Source organism: Asterias amurensis, chromosome 10, assembly GCF_032118995.1.
Source record: "Asterias amurensis chromosome 10, ASM3211899v1".
NCBI classification, from domain to species: domain Eukaryota; kingdom Metazoa; phylum Echinodermata; class Asteroidea; order Forcipulatida; family Asteriidae; genus Asterias; species Asterias amurensis.
The window spans coordinates 5,890,562-5,904,626 of NC_092657.1; the positions used below are offsets into that span (position 1 = coordinate 5,890,562).

The 14,065-nt window shown below is 39.4% G+C and overlaps 1 protein-coding gene across 1 annotated transcript; it reads right to left on the bottom strand.

The window, feature by feature from the left end:
* Window positions 1–741: 741 nt before the first annotated feature.
* LOC139943162 (uncharacterized) lies at window positions 742–12,470 on the bottom strand. Its single transcript, XM_071939982.1, has 4 exons — window positions 12,335–12,470; window positions 5,851–5,924; window positions 4,879–5,003; window positions 742–3,428 (listed from the first exon to the last, which is right to left on the bottom strand). The coding sequence occupies exons 1-4, from the start codon at window positions 12,442–12,444 to the stop codon at window positions 3,222–3,224; spliced, it is 516 nt and encodes a 171-aa protein (XP_071796083.1). The 5' UTR covers window positions 12,445–12,470; the 3' UTR covers window positions 742–3,221.
* Between the last annotated feature and the right edge of the window lie 1,595 nt (window positions 12,471–14,065).

Here is a 14,065-nt window from a genome sequence, read left to right on the forward strand (position 1 = left end):
CCGTCCTTTAACAAAAAAAAAAGGAAGAGAGAGATTTCCCCCTTCTTTTTCAGAAATGGCTGCCAAGCCCATATTTCGAGTTGCAATGCCAAGGTCAAGATAAAGCGGGGGCGGGGGAGGGGGGTGGGGGAGCTATAGATGTTTATTACGGTGTGGCCATCTTGATTTTACTCCATTCCAACTCATTAGGCTGGACGAAATAATAGTCTGGTGCCATTTTTTTGCGCAATGAATGTTAGCATTCATCACTGTTTTTGGAAACAGGGAACATGACCAAGATGGTGACAGCGTGATCAAAGGTCTATTGACGACCGTTGGGCAATAATTGGCCTATTTACCCAGGATTGAATGCGTACTATCTTAATGTAAACAAGTGAAAATAAGCGTGTTTTTTCCTTCTTTTTCTGGGGGGGGGGGGGGGGGGTGGGGGTGGCGGGGGGGGGGAGGGGGCGGGGATGTTGGTCTGTGCTTATAGGGAGGGGATTTTTAGAGATTTTTTGAGATATGTTGGCCACTACAGAAGTGCACTTGGTTTGGGTGTCTACAAACAACTTTACCAAAACCAAATAGTGCCATCTCAGAGTAGTTTGTCCATCATTCCTCAATTAAAGAGGTTTATGCGATTTCACTTGCGGACGGGATAACGTGGGAGAAGAGGGGAGGGGGACGGATATTAAACAATTTTATGACTAATATTGATCTGAATTTTACTCATTATAATATCACACTGGAATCAAAGAGTCAAATGCAGTCGCAGTACATTTATTTCGTCAGATTTTAAGATAAACCGAAACATTTTTCATCAGCGACTGCATAATTTTGTTTGTCAATAGTAGAAACCCTTGGGGACCTATGAGACGCTAGGTGGCAGCAGACTTACCAGGTAAAATCCATTGTTCTCTCTAATGTGCGCATGTTCAGAACTATACGTAAAATGTTAGAGTTTAACCTGGTAAAGTCAGCTGCGGCAATGGCCAAGTTTCGTAGAGCTGCTTCAGGACAAAAAACAGCTTAGCACAACAAAGTTTTGCTTACCCGAATTAGGTAACCAGCAAACTATCATATCACATGTCTATTTGTGATTGGTATTCTGCTAATTTCTGATTAGCAGACAATTTTTTGTTAAGCTATGTTTTGCCGCTTAGGCAACTATATATAATTGGGCCCAGGCGCACCAAAGTTTCCCATTTAATTGTATAAAATAAGTACAGTACAAAATATAACCTTAAAGGCAGTGGGCACTATTGGTATTTTACTCAACAATAATTATTAGCATAACACCTTACTTGGCAACGAGTATTGACATTGTTTTTGAGAACAAAGTAATTTTACACAAATTTGATTTCGAGACCTCAGATTTAGAACAAATCAACCATCTAAACGAACACAACTTCGTGTGACAAGGGTGTTTTTTTTCTAACATTATCATCTCGCAACTCCGACTACCAATTGAGCTCAAATTTTCTCAGGTTTGTTATTTTATGCATATGATGAGATACACCAAGTTCGACAATTACCAATAGTGTCCAGTGTCCATAAGCGGACATTCAACAAGACATATTTAAAAGAATTAAAAAAGTTAAGGCACATTTCAAATAAAATAATATTATATGTGATTTTTCCCGGCTAAAATGTTAAAAAGCGAGACAACCTTTTGTGAAACTTCCTTTGAACTTAAATGGCTTCCTACACTTTGACTGTATGTATAGGCGTTTCTGGGTTTTTTAAAAGTAAGAATTAACTATAAGTAAACTTGCGCGATCAACCATGTATTATAGTTATCCTTTGAGGCAGTTGGGGCTTAGAGAAAAGACGGTGTAGTATCGACGTTTCGAGCTGTATACTTGTCTTCATGTTGTGCCTGCAAGTTTACTATTATTTAGAGTTTATTCTTGTCCTTCACACCACGCAAAGCTTCAAACACCACTTGTTTTGTTTTCTTTCTTTCTTAGCAAATATTGTGATATTTTCTATTACTTTGTTATTTTGATAGTATTGCATAATAATTTTGAAAACAAAATAAAATGTTATTGGGTGCATTGAAATGTGATCAAATGCACATCAAACACAAAGAATAAAGATGAAAGCACATCAGCGGTTTCAAATATTGAAGAGTAAAGGAGAAGAAGAAACAAACAAAAAATCGAGAAAAAAGAAAAGATATCTTCTTTAAGAGCAACTATTTACAAAACAAGTAATCAACAACTATTTCAAAAACGATTCAAAAATATCAGCTTCATACAGAACGCTATTCACATTTAAGCTCACTGTTTGTGTCATTTTTTTTTTTAAATCTTATTTTGAGATGGTCTTTCAATAAGAAAATTTCACCGAATAAGCTGAAAAATGTGTGAAAGCGTTCCTCAGCTGTTCAACTAATTTAAGTCATACATTATTATCATCAATAAAATCAAAATCATAGATTTAACGGGCACAGTTAAAATTTATACAACAAAAGAACGTGCAGCCATGACGTCACAAAATAGTCATCGCGGTTAACTAGTGCCCATTAAACCCAAAACTGTTTGATTTTCAATTTGATGTGATTTTGTAAAATTAATAATCTCAAAAAAAATCTCCTGCTGTGGCATCAATGGAGTCAAGTCCATAATTGACTGTTAAGCACAGAACCACGGGTTACCAGTCTAAATACAGTGCAAACTCTGCTTGAGACTTGTTCCCTGTTTGTTGTTGTCAAATATTAAATTCCTGATGTTAAATTTGCATAGAGAATGAAAGAATATCAATTTTGGTTTTACCCTTATGTGTGTTTAGCACTGTCAGTACTTTCCCGAGTGTTGTGTAGAAACAAGAACAGCTATATTTTGATAGATGTTTAATTTGCATCGAGGATAAAGAATATTAATTTTTTAGTTTTTACCTATACACCGATGTGTGTTGCACTGATAAAAATATCACATGCATAGTACTCGGGTGGGATTCGAACCCAAGACCCTTGCAATTCTAGAGCAGTAGTCTAGTTGGTAAGACGTTGCTCTAGAAATGCAAGAGTCGAGGGTTCGAATCTTATCCGAGTAATAAACCTGTGGTATTTTTGTTCACAAGTACTGAGTATACAGTGCTAAAACACACATCGGTGTATGGGTAAAAAACAAAAAATTAATATATTTGTGTTACCCGGGAATCCAAAAACAAAATTGATATTATTTTCCCTGCTTAATCAGCTCTTTATGGTGACGTCCATTGTTACGGTAGCCAATTTATTTGGACAGCCCCCAGACGGTGGCGATCAGGCTGACCATAGCAACGAGGTTAAAGGTCACAGAGCCTGCGCCGTTGCACAGATCGGTGTCGCAGCATGTAGAGCAAGTCTTGGCACCGCCCGCTTCGACGCAGTCACTCGCAATGCACGCAGAAGTACACGTACGTGTGATGGTTACGAGGCTACCAACCTCACCGTAAGTTTTCTGTGAAAGAGCGAAACAAAAATAAGAATAATGTAAGACTCTGTGGACACCTTTGGTAATTTGTAAAAGACCAGTATTCTCATTTTGTGTATCCACTAACAGTGGGTGTGTGCGTTCGATTAGCTTCCCTGTGTCGACCCCGCGGTGCTCGCTCGGGTGAGCCCCTGGCAAGAGCTAACGAACGACCACTCACCGCTCTCGTAGTGACGGCATGCACCACGGGCCAGCCCCAAAGAGCATGGAGGTAGAAATAGTGAAATAGTTTCTACCTCCATGGCCGAAACCTTGTACTATTGGGGTACTATGGGGACTGCATAATGAGACCGTGTGCTAGTGTGCTAATAGGATCAAGCAGCAGGTTGTGCATGGACTCACACGTTCTCTCCACACAATGATTGACATGATCTAGGACTCATCTGCAGTCAACCATGGGGTTAGCACCCTTGTTTACATTACTGAAACCAATACCGGGCTTTTCTATCCTAAGATGTAAGGGATAGTGCAAAGTCGCTAATAACCTCCAGCGTGACATTAGACTGGGCTCGTTTTCCTAATGGACTCACTCCGCAAGCAGGCCACTTTGGGCTGACCCGGTTGAGCCACTAGAAGCTATTCGTACGCACCGGAGGCAGACCGGGGTCGACCCAGGGAAGCTAATCGAACGCACCAATTCCCTGGATGTCGCTTCCCAGGTTGTATAATACAGCACTTATACAGATTGAATGACTTCTTTTCTTTGTTGAACTATGGTCGAACTGCCTTGAGTTCTATCCCATAATTGACTTCAATAGTTTTATCTGGCACTGGTCTTAAAGGTCCAAATGATTGAATTGGATTGGTTATTCATTGGATAAAAAATGTGCATTCTTTTGATGTATTAATCTTTTTATATCTCTGTTTGATTGGTCCGAGGTGGCGTTTGTCTGCTGCACTCGTGGTCGTCTGCCCCCAGCGTGCATAAAGTGTTTGTATATCCATACTCATCTACTTGTACATGCATGTAGTCTTGTTTAAGGTGTATGCATGTACGTAGGATTTAAAGGCAAATCTCCGTGCAAGGTCAAATGTGCTTACGGAATGGGACTGACGTATGTCAAAGGCTGGTGTACCTGGCGTAGTAGACTTTAGAACGCTAGGTGGCAGCAGACTTACCAGCTAATTTCCATTGCTTACGTAGTACTGAGCATGTGCACTTTACAGAGAACAATACATTTACCTGGTGAGTCTGCTGCCACCTAGCGTCAACAAGTTCCCCATTGACGTGACACAGGCCCTTTTCGAAAACACGGCTTCGGCTTTGAAGACGGCTTCAGGTCTTCTAAAGCCCTGTGAGCACGTACACGCAAAGCACGCCCAAAGTGTCAAAACAGTCGCAGGACCAATCTAGCCCGAGCTGAATTTCGAGCCGAAGCCGTGGTTTCGAAAAGGGCCACAGAAAAATAAATCTTACCGAGCATTGGCCGTCGCAGGTCCTCTTGGTGGCAGATTCAGAAGGTGCCTCACACGAGGAGTCTGACGTCAGCAAACTGCTGTATGTGCATTCATAACACTCACGGTTTGCCCCGAAGCAGCAGCCTGTATAAGACAGCAAACCATTGTTTTTTTTATCATTTACTTAAAGGCAGTGGACACTATTGGTAGTTGTCAAAGACTAGCATTTACACTTGGTGTATCTCAACATATGCACAAAATAACGAAGTGAAAATTTGAGCCCAATCGGTCATCGAAATTGCGAGATAATAATGAAAGAAAAATAACCCTTGTCACACGAAGCTGTGTGCGTTCAGATGGTTGATTTTGAGACCTCAAGTTCTAAATCTGATGTCTTGAAATCAAATTCGTGGAAAATTACTTCTTTCTCGAAAACTATGGCACTTCAGAGGGAGCAGTTTCTCACAATGTTTTATACCATCAACCTCTCCTCGTTACTCGTCACCAAGAAATGTTTTATGGCAATAATTATTTTGAGTAATTGCAAAGGTCGTGGGTACGAATCCCACCGAGTAATACGCCTGTTATTTTGTTCACAGATTACTTGGGAAAATAGTTTACAGGGCTAACACACAGCGGTGTATATTGGGTGAAACCAATATGAATGTGTTTTTTAGTCCCCGATACAAATTTAACATCTATTAGTGTTACATTTTGTGATGAAAACAAAATATACTAAGGTGGTTTTCAAATCAGGTTCAATACTTTAGAAAGGGATTCAGTTTACTTAAAGTAGGGCTTGAAATTTGTTTCGCATTGGAGCGGGATTTGAACCAACGACCTGGTTTAATAGAAACACAGCAAAAGTCATAGTGTCAGAAGTTAGTTTGTACATGACTTGGGGGGGGGGGGGGGGAGAACCTCCGGGAAACAGAATCTCATGTCAAACAAGCTTGACGATTGAAACTTCCCACTTGGTTTTTCTACTCACCTACAAGGCCCAAGATAAGCATGGCGTACATCGGTCCCTTCATCTTGATTCCTATACGTTCACTTTCGATCAATCTGTAAGTGCACAGGGGAGAAAAAACACACATAAAAACAGTTTGTTAAAACTTATGATAAGTACACACTTTATAGGGTGAGTCCGATTAGCTAGCTTTCCTGTGTCGACCCCGCGGTGCTCACTCGGGTGAGCCCCTGACAAGAGAACGAACGATCACACTCGCCCTTTCGTAGTGACGTCATGCATCTCGGGACAGCCCCAAGTGACCCGTTCCACAAGCAGGACACTTGGGGATGACCCGGAGTCCTTTGGTTTTTTTTATCAAGGAAGAAATTTCATGCTTAGCACATTACTGTCTGTGGTTAGCAGCTCTATGAAATAATTATGGCCCGTTCCACAAGCAGGGCACTTGGGAATGACCCGGAGTCCTTTGTTTTTTTTATCAAGGAAGAAATTTCATGCTTAGCAAATTACTGTCTGTGGTTAGCAGCTCTATGAAATAATTATGGCCCTGGAGATTAACTCAATGTACAGTGCCAAGTTGCTGGACTACTTCCGCTTCCAGAGTGTTTGTACCACGGGGCTAATCACCCCTATTCTACTAGACTTGACTCAAGTCCCAATCCCGTGCCAGCGTCACAGAAAATAATTGTTTTCCGGGCCCCAACCTGTTCTGCTTGCGGGACAGACTACATTTTGACGATGGGGGCGCACTTGTCTTATGTGACTTGACTGCTGGCGCGTTGTGTTTCGGACCTCACACGATCAAGGGACTTGAATCAAGTCTACCATTCGACACAAACTCCACTGGCTTCCTGTCAATGCACGTATTGAATACAAAGTCACCTGCTCCTCACTTCCAATGCTATCCGTAGGCCCCCCCCCCCCCCACTCAATCATCTCCAGAATGGTTTAATCATGAACTCCAACAAGGTCCATCGGATCCTTTTCCCAACCTCAAAAAAAATAAAAATAAAGAACAACTTATGGCGGACCATTGCCTTTAAGCGCACCCAGCCTTTGGAACTCTCTTCCTGCCATCTTCTGTTCTCATACGAACCCGGAACTTATCAAATTACACCTCACATGCTCAATCTGTTGTGTTACCTCCAATGTTAAGTTAGAGCTGCTTAGTGCTTAAGCAGAAAAATATTGCTTAATGATTTACCGCTTTAGAAGAAATGAGCAGGATACCAGTCACAAAATGTACATGTGACATGGTATTTTGGCTGGTAACCTTATTTGCTCTTTTTATGAGCTAGGTCTAGGAGGGCACATCTTTTTTGATTATAGTTTTTTGTCCTCTTCCTTCTGCCCTTCCCTGATGGACGGTCTGTGCTTGTTTCATTGTTTTGTCCGAAGAAAAAACAATTTTGTATTAAGCATAATGTTGTTGTGCTTAACTACTTTCTGTGCTAAAGCAGCTCTATGAAATTGGACACTGGTCTCCACTTGTTACATTTTCGAACCGATTACCACCGTGAACTCCGAAAAGGTCCCCAAATCCTCTTCCCAACATTTCTTAAGCCACCCCCCCCCCCGCCATACAGAACAACAACTTGTGGCGAACCTTTGCCTTCGGCGCATTGACCCTTTGACGGGAAGTAGCTCTCTTCTTGCAAACAACCTTTCGGTCATAGACGGACCCGGATCTCTTCAAATTGCACCTCAAATCCTAACCGTTTGCTCAATATTTACTGTAACCTTTTGCCTTGGATTGAGCGAGTTTGCCATGAACAGCAGTTGAAACGACCGTTTGTTATCAAATGCATATGTTTAGAAAGATATTTTAAAAGGAATATTTCGAATATTATGATCAACACAAAAATATGCCTTGAAGTTGCATTCCTCTTCCGTCGTTAACTACATGTGACATGGTAATTTGGCTGGTAGCCATATTCTGGTAGGCATATTTTTGTTGTGCTTATTATAGCTATACTTTTTGCACTTAAAGGCAGTGGACACTATTGGTAATTGTCAAAGACTAGCGTACACACAGTTGGTGTATCTCAACATGTGCATAAATTATTATAATATTAACTAACCTGTGAAAAATTTGAGCTCAATCGGTCATCGAAGTTGCGAGATAATGTTGAAAGAAGAAAAAACTGTCAAACGAAGTTGTGTGCGTTTAGATGGTTGATTTCGAGACCTCAAGTTCTAAACTTGAGGTCTCGAAATCAAATTCGTGGAAAATTACTTCTTTCTCGAAAACTATGGCACTTCAGAGGGAGCTTTTATCTCACAATGTTTTATTCTATCAACCTCTGCCCATTACTCGTCACCAAGAAAGGTGTTATGCTAATGATTATTTTGAGTAATTACCATTAGTGTCCACTGCCTTTAAGCTGCTCTATAAAATTGGGCCATGAGCTTGATTTCGGTAAGACTTCGGAGCTAGGGTTCGGTGAACTTGACCGCCCGGCCACTACATGCCACGATACACGGAGACTGGCGCCGATAAACGGGCTGAAAAGCTAACAAAACTAAATGTTGTGGTGTATTGTTACTTAAGTTCAGTTTCATTTTGCGGTGTCGCTTTCGTTCAAGTTTCTACAATAATGCTAAGCTTTTTAAAGACATGTTTGTTGTGTTTTACAATAGAAACTTACTTGGAAAATAGCACTGGATAAGAGCTGTATGTTATTAACTTTGTGAGAGAAAAAAAGAACGTTTTTAAAAATAATGGAGAAAGAGGTAAATTTGCACCCAAACAATCTGAATCTGATATTGTGTCAATTGCCTTTGAATTTGAGCATGAGTTAAATCTGCCATGAATTAGTCTTTCTCGGGCATGTGGAAGCAAACCATTCTAAGCAACAAGGGCGTGTCTTATGCCTTCATTATTTTCTTGCGACTTCGCTGGCCAATTGAGTCAAAAGAACCTTTTTACATGTTTATTATTTATGCATTATATGATTGGATACACCAAGTGAGAATATGGACACAACTCTGTGCAACCAGTGTGTTTTATGTTTAAAAAAGAAAATATTTTCTTGCGACTTCATTTGCAAATTGAGTCAACATTTTTACACAGTTGCTGTTTTGTGCATTATGCTGGGATACACTGAGTTAAGAAACTGGCCTTTTACAATTATTAATAGTGTTTATACCCTTCCATTAAAGACACTTGACGTCACTATTGGCAACTGTCACAATACAAGTCTTCTCACTTGATGTGTCTCGACATTATGCATGAAATAACAAATCTGTGAAAATTTGAGCTCAATATTGGTTATCGAAGTATCGAGATATTAATGAAAGAAAAATAAAACTCCTTTGTCACAGGAAGTTGTGTGCATTTTGATAAAGAGTTTGAGACCTCAAATTCTAAATCTGAGGTCTCGAAATCAAATTTGTTGAAAATTACTTCTTTCTGGAAAACTACATTGCTACAGAGGGAGCCGTTTCTCACAATGTTTTATACCATCATCAGCTCCCCATTACTCGTTACCAAGTGAGGTTTTATGCTAATAATTTTTTCGAGTAATTACCAATAGTGTTCATGTCTTTAAAGGCAGTGGACACTATTGGTAATGGTAATTACTCAAAATAATTATTAGCATAAAATCTTTCTTGGTGACGAGTAATGGGGAGAGGTTGATGGTATAAAACATTGTGAGAAACGGCTCCCTCTGAAGTGCCATAGTTCTCGAGAAAGAAGACCTCAGATTTGGAACCTGAGGTCACGAAATCAACCATCTAAACGCACACAACTTCGAGTGACCAGGGTGTTTTTTTCTTTCATTATTATCTCGAGATTTTGATGATCGATTGAGCTCAAATTTTCACAGGTTTGTTATTTTATGCATATGTTGAGACACACGATATTTTGTCGTGCGTTACATTTTTTGGGGTTGTGTGTGCCATCTGGTGTGCCACGTGCGCCTTGACCAAAGGCTAGTCCTCCTGCAGATTGCCTCCCCGTCCATCGTTTATCGCTTTTGTTTTTGCGGTAATGACAGTTACTGTCTTTCTCTCCCTCTTTAGTAGTATAGGCTTCCCCATGACTGCTTAAGTGCACTAGACACTATTGGTAATTACTCAAAATATATATTATCATAAAACCTCACTTGGCAACGAGCAACGGAGAGTTGTTGATAATAATCAATATTGTGCAAAACGGCTCCCACTGAAGTAACGTAGTTTTCGAGAAAGAAGTAATTGTCCACAAATTTGATTTCGTTACCTCAGAATTAGATTTCGAAGTCCCGAAATCGAACATCTTGAAAGCGCCCAACTCCGTGTGACAAGGTTTTTTCTCTCTCCATTATTATTTCGCAACTTCTATGACCAACTGATTCCAGATTTCCACAGGCTTACTATTTTATGCATATGTTGAGATACACCAAGTGAGAATATACTGGTCTTGTACACTTACCAAACGTATTCAGAACTGTTAAGTGCACTGGACACATATCCCAGCATATCCCAACATGCGACAAAATAACGCCCTCTGAAAATTTTGGCTCATTGGTCATCGAATTTGCAGAGAAAAACGATAGAAAAAAAACCACCCTTGTTGCATTACTTTGTGTGCTTTCAGATGCACAATAATAGACAAAAAATTGCCAATGTAGTGTTTTTCAAAGAGGAATTTGTTGTTTCTAAATCGATTCAAAAAGGGAATTCTTGAAAAAAAAATCTGAATATTTTTTGGGGATGGCGAGTCTAATTCGCGGACAAAATAATTGCTGCTGCGACAGCCACACACAAGACGGCGCCGCGGCGCAGTAACAATACTCCTCACCATCACGCCCCAGAGTGAAGCCGCAATTTTGATTGGCTACTGACACCCTTACGCGTTATGCACATGCGCGGTAGTATAGTTGCGTAGCAACTGTGCTAATTTTATTTTACAAACATGGCGTTTCAGGTTCATGCGTTGAAACGTATAGGTTTTTTTACTCGGACCGAATATAGTGATTTCACGGTCGGGGATAAAGTAGATGTGAGGAAACGGTCTTGTTTCAGGGCTTTGTGTCAGGGTATAGAAGTGAGTATTTTGGTTTGACGAACCCAAATGAATAGGCCAGTATATACACCTTTCTTTTCTTGATAAACAGACCGCCTGGTCGGCCATTTGTTAGTAAAACACTCAATCGTATTTGAAGATATTTTAACCAAATTCAACATTGTCTGCAAGCTTTCAATTAAATAATATACCTCTCATGATAAGTTGTTTTGTTTTCAATAAAATCAACACAATTTTTTTATATTTTTGTATGATTGTTACAAACAGCAGCGATCTGTTTTGATATGCATTTCCATAGTTTTCCAACCTGGGTTGGCACAAAACTCGGGCTGTGACGTTGCAAAAGAAAGTTCTATACCGAGCTAATACAAAGGTTTTGTCATAATGTACTCAAGCATACAGCAAAATAAACGGGTGTGATTATTGCAGGCATTCGAGACCCGCCTTCCCGTGGGAAATAGAGCAATAAGCAAAACCATATATCAAATTAATGGGGTAATTTTCTTGAAAATGGCAGAGGCTTTCACCTGGCGAAATAGTTTTAATGGATACATGGGAATACATAACTTATCTTCATTATATCAACTTTAGGGAATTGTCGAAGTCAATTATTTTGGCGTTATAGAAGATCCAATTAAAATCACTGGACACTTTTTATAAGCACTCAAAATAACTGTTAGCATAAAAACTTGCTTGGTAACGAGCAACAGAGAGCTGTTGACAGATAAACATTGTGGGAAACAGCTTTATCTGTAGTGACGTAGTTTTTGAGATGAGGTAATTTCCCACTCAAACGTTTGAATCTGTTAAAAGACATGAGGCCTGATGCACACACTTGTGCATAATCCTTTTCTTAAAGGCAGTGGACACTAATAGTAATTGTCAAAGACTAATAATTATTTTGAGTAATTACCAAATAGTGTCCACAGCCTTTAAAAGAAAATTATTTTCTTGAACTTCGATGACCAATTGAGCCACAATTTTACAGATTTGTTGATTATGGCAAGTTGTTTGGATACACCAAGTGAGAATATGCCTACTGGTCTTTGTTAATTAACAAAGGTGTCCAGTGCCTTTAAAGGCAGTGGACACTATTGGTAATTACTCAAAATAATTATTAGCATAAAACCTTTCGTGGTGACGAGTTATGGGGAGAGGTTGATGGTTTAAAACATTGTGAGAAACGGCTCCCTCTGAAGTGCCATAGTTTTCGAGAAAGAAGTAATTTTCCACGAATTTGATTTCGAGACCTCAGTTTTAGAACTTGAGGTCTCGAAATCAACCATCTAAACGCACACAACTTCGCATGACAAGGGTGTTTTTTAATTTCATTACTATCTCGGAATTTTGATGACCGATTGAGCTCAAATTTGTTGTTGGTATTTTTATGCAACTGTTCAGATACACCAACTGTGGAGTTTAGTATTTGACAATTACCTATAGCGTCCACTGGCTTTAAAAACACTACAAAAAGTGTTAAAATTATTGGCTTACCGAGTTGAAGAAAAGATGCGCTGATACACCGAGTGGAGCGAGTAGAGTGATGTGAAGGGGTTCGACGGCGGAGAAGGAATGTCGACTCGGGCGGCCGAGCCCCGGTTCATATGGTGGTGTCATTGGCTAGCAATCGCTCTACGTGACCACTCTATCAACCAATGAAAATCGCACACGAAACCACGTGTACTTACACAAGAAAAAAAAAAAAAAAAAAGGGCGGAGGCAATGCCTTTGTTAAGTTTAAAGGGAAGGTATACACGTTTGGTAATCAAATCTAAAATTAATGGCATAATTATAAACCACAAGGGCAACTGACTGTGTAAATTTTAAATGATTTTGGGTTGAACAGAGAAAAAAAATTGTCTTATTTGTCTGCGCCAAAAACTATGTAATCTGACATTCAACACTATCAATCCATTGATATTTAGAAGCGAAAAGTGAAGACTTTTTCTTTATAATCTTGCTTTTATTAAACTGTGCTTGTGTGTAGATTTTTAGCAATACTATATGTTGTCAATACTTTTTTCAAAATGTTTTAAAACTTCTTGTTGTAATGCGCGAAGGAGCATTTTTTTTTGGATATCAAGCAATATAAATCTCTAGTTATTACTATTATAGGATTAAAACAATGCTATCGGTAATTGTCAAAGACCAGTCTTCTCACTTGGTGTATCTCAACATATGCATATAACAAACCTGTGAACATTTGAGCTCAATGTTGGTTGCGAGATATTAATGAAAGGAAAAACACCCTTGTCACACAAAGTTGTGTGCTTTCAGATGCTTGATTTCGAGACCTAAAGTTCTAAATCTGAGGTCTCGAAATCAAATGTGTGGAAAATTACTCCTTTCTCGAAAACTACATCACTTCAGAAGGAGCCGTTTCTCACAGTGTTTTATACTATCAACCTCTCCCCATTACTCATTACCAAGTAAGGTTTTTTATGATTATTTTGAGTAATCACCAATAGTGTCCACTGCCTTTAAGATGTAACAACAGGTCTTAGGAGGAACACGCAGGTTTACTGTTTTCGTCACTACGTGCTCAGATTTCTACTTACCGGTTTCACTGGGATCCTGTTTCAACAGGATCCCACTTCCCCAAGACCGATGATGAAACAACAGGTCTTAGGAACACGCAGGTTTACTGTTTTCGTCACTGCGTGCTCAGATTTCTACTTACCGGTTTCACTGGGATCCTGTTTAAACAGGATCCCACTTCCCCAAGACCGATAACCCTGACCCCTAAGCCTAGATACCTGCTTGTGTCAAATTACAGAAATGCTGAAGACCACAGAGAAAGTCATACAGCTCCTTATTTTGATTTTTCAGGATATTTTTTGATTGTTTTTTTTATGACTCAAAATCATTTTTTGATACATTTAAAGGATTTGGGTACCTTTTCAAAATGTCCATTGATTTACATTAAACTTACAGGGTTTGAATATAATGATAGTGGAAAGCTTCCCTTCAAATATTACTTACTGAGGTGCTGTAGTTTTTGAGAAATGAGTAAAACAATGTCATGAAAATACGTTTGTAAATGCTTAAAACAATTTTCGTCTCATGAGACGAAAATTATTTTCATGACATTGTTTTACTCATTTCCCAAAAACTACAGCACCTCAGCACGTAATATTTTCAGGGAAGCTTTCTACTATCATTATCTTCAAACTGTGTAAGTTTAGAGTAAATCTGTGGACATTGTGTTTTTTGTCCTACACAAGT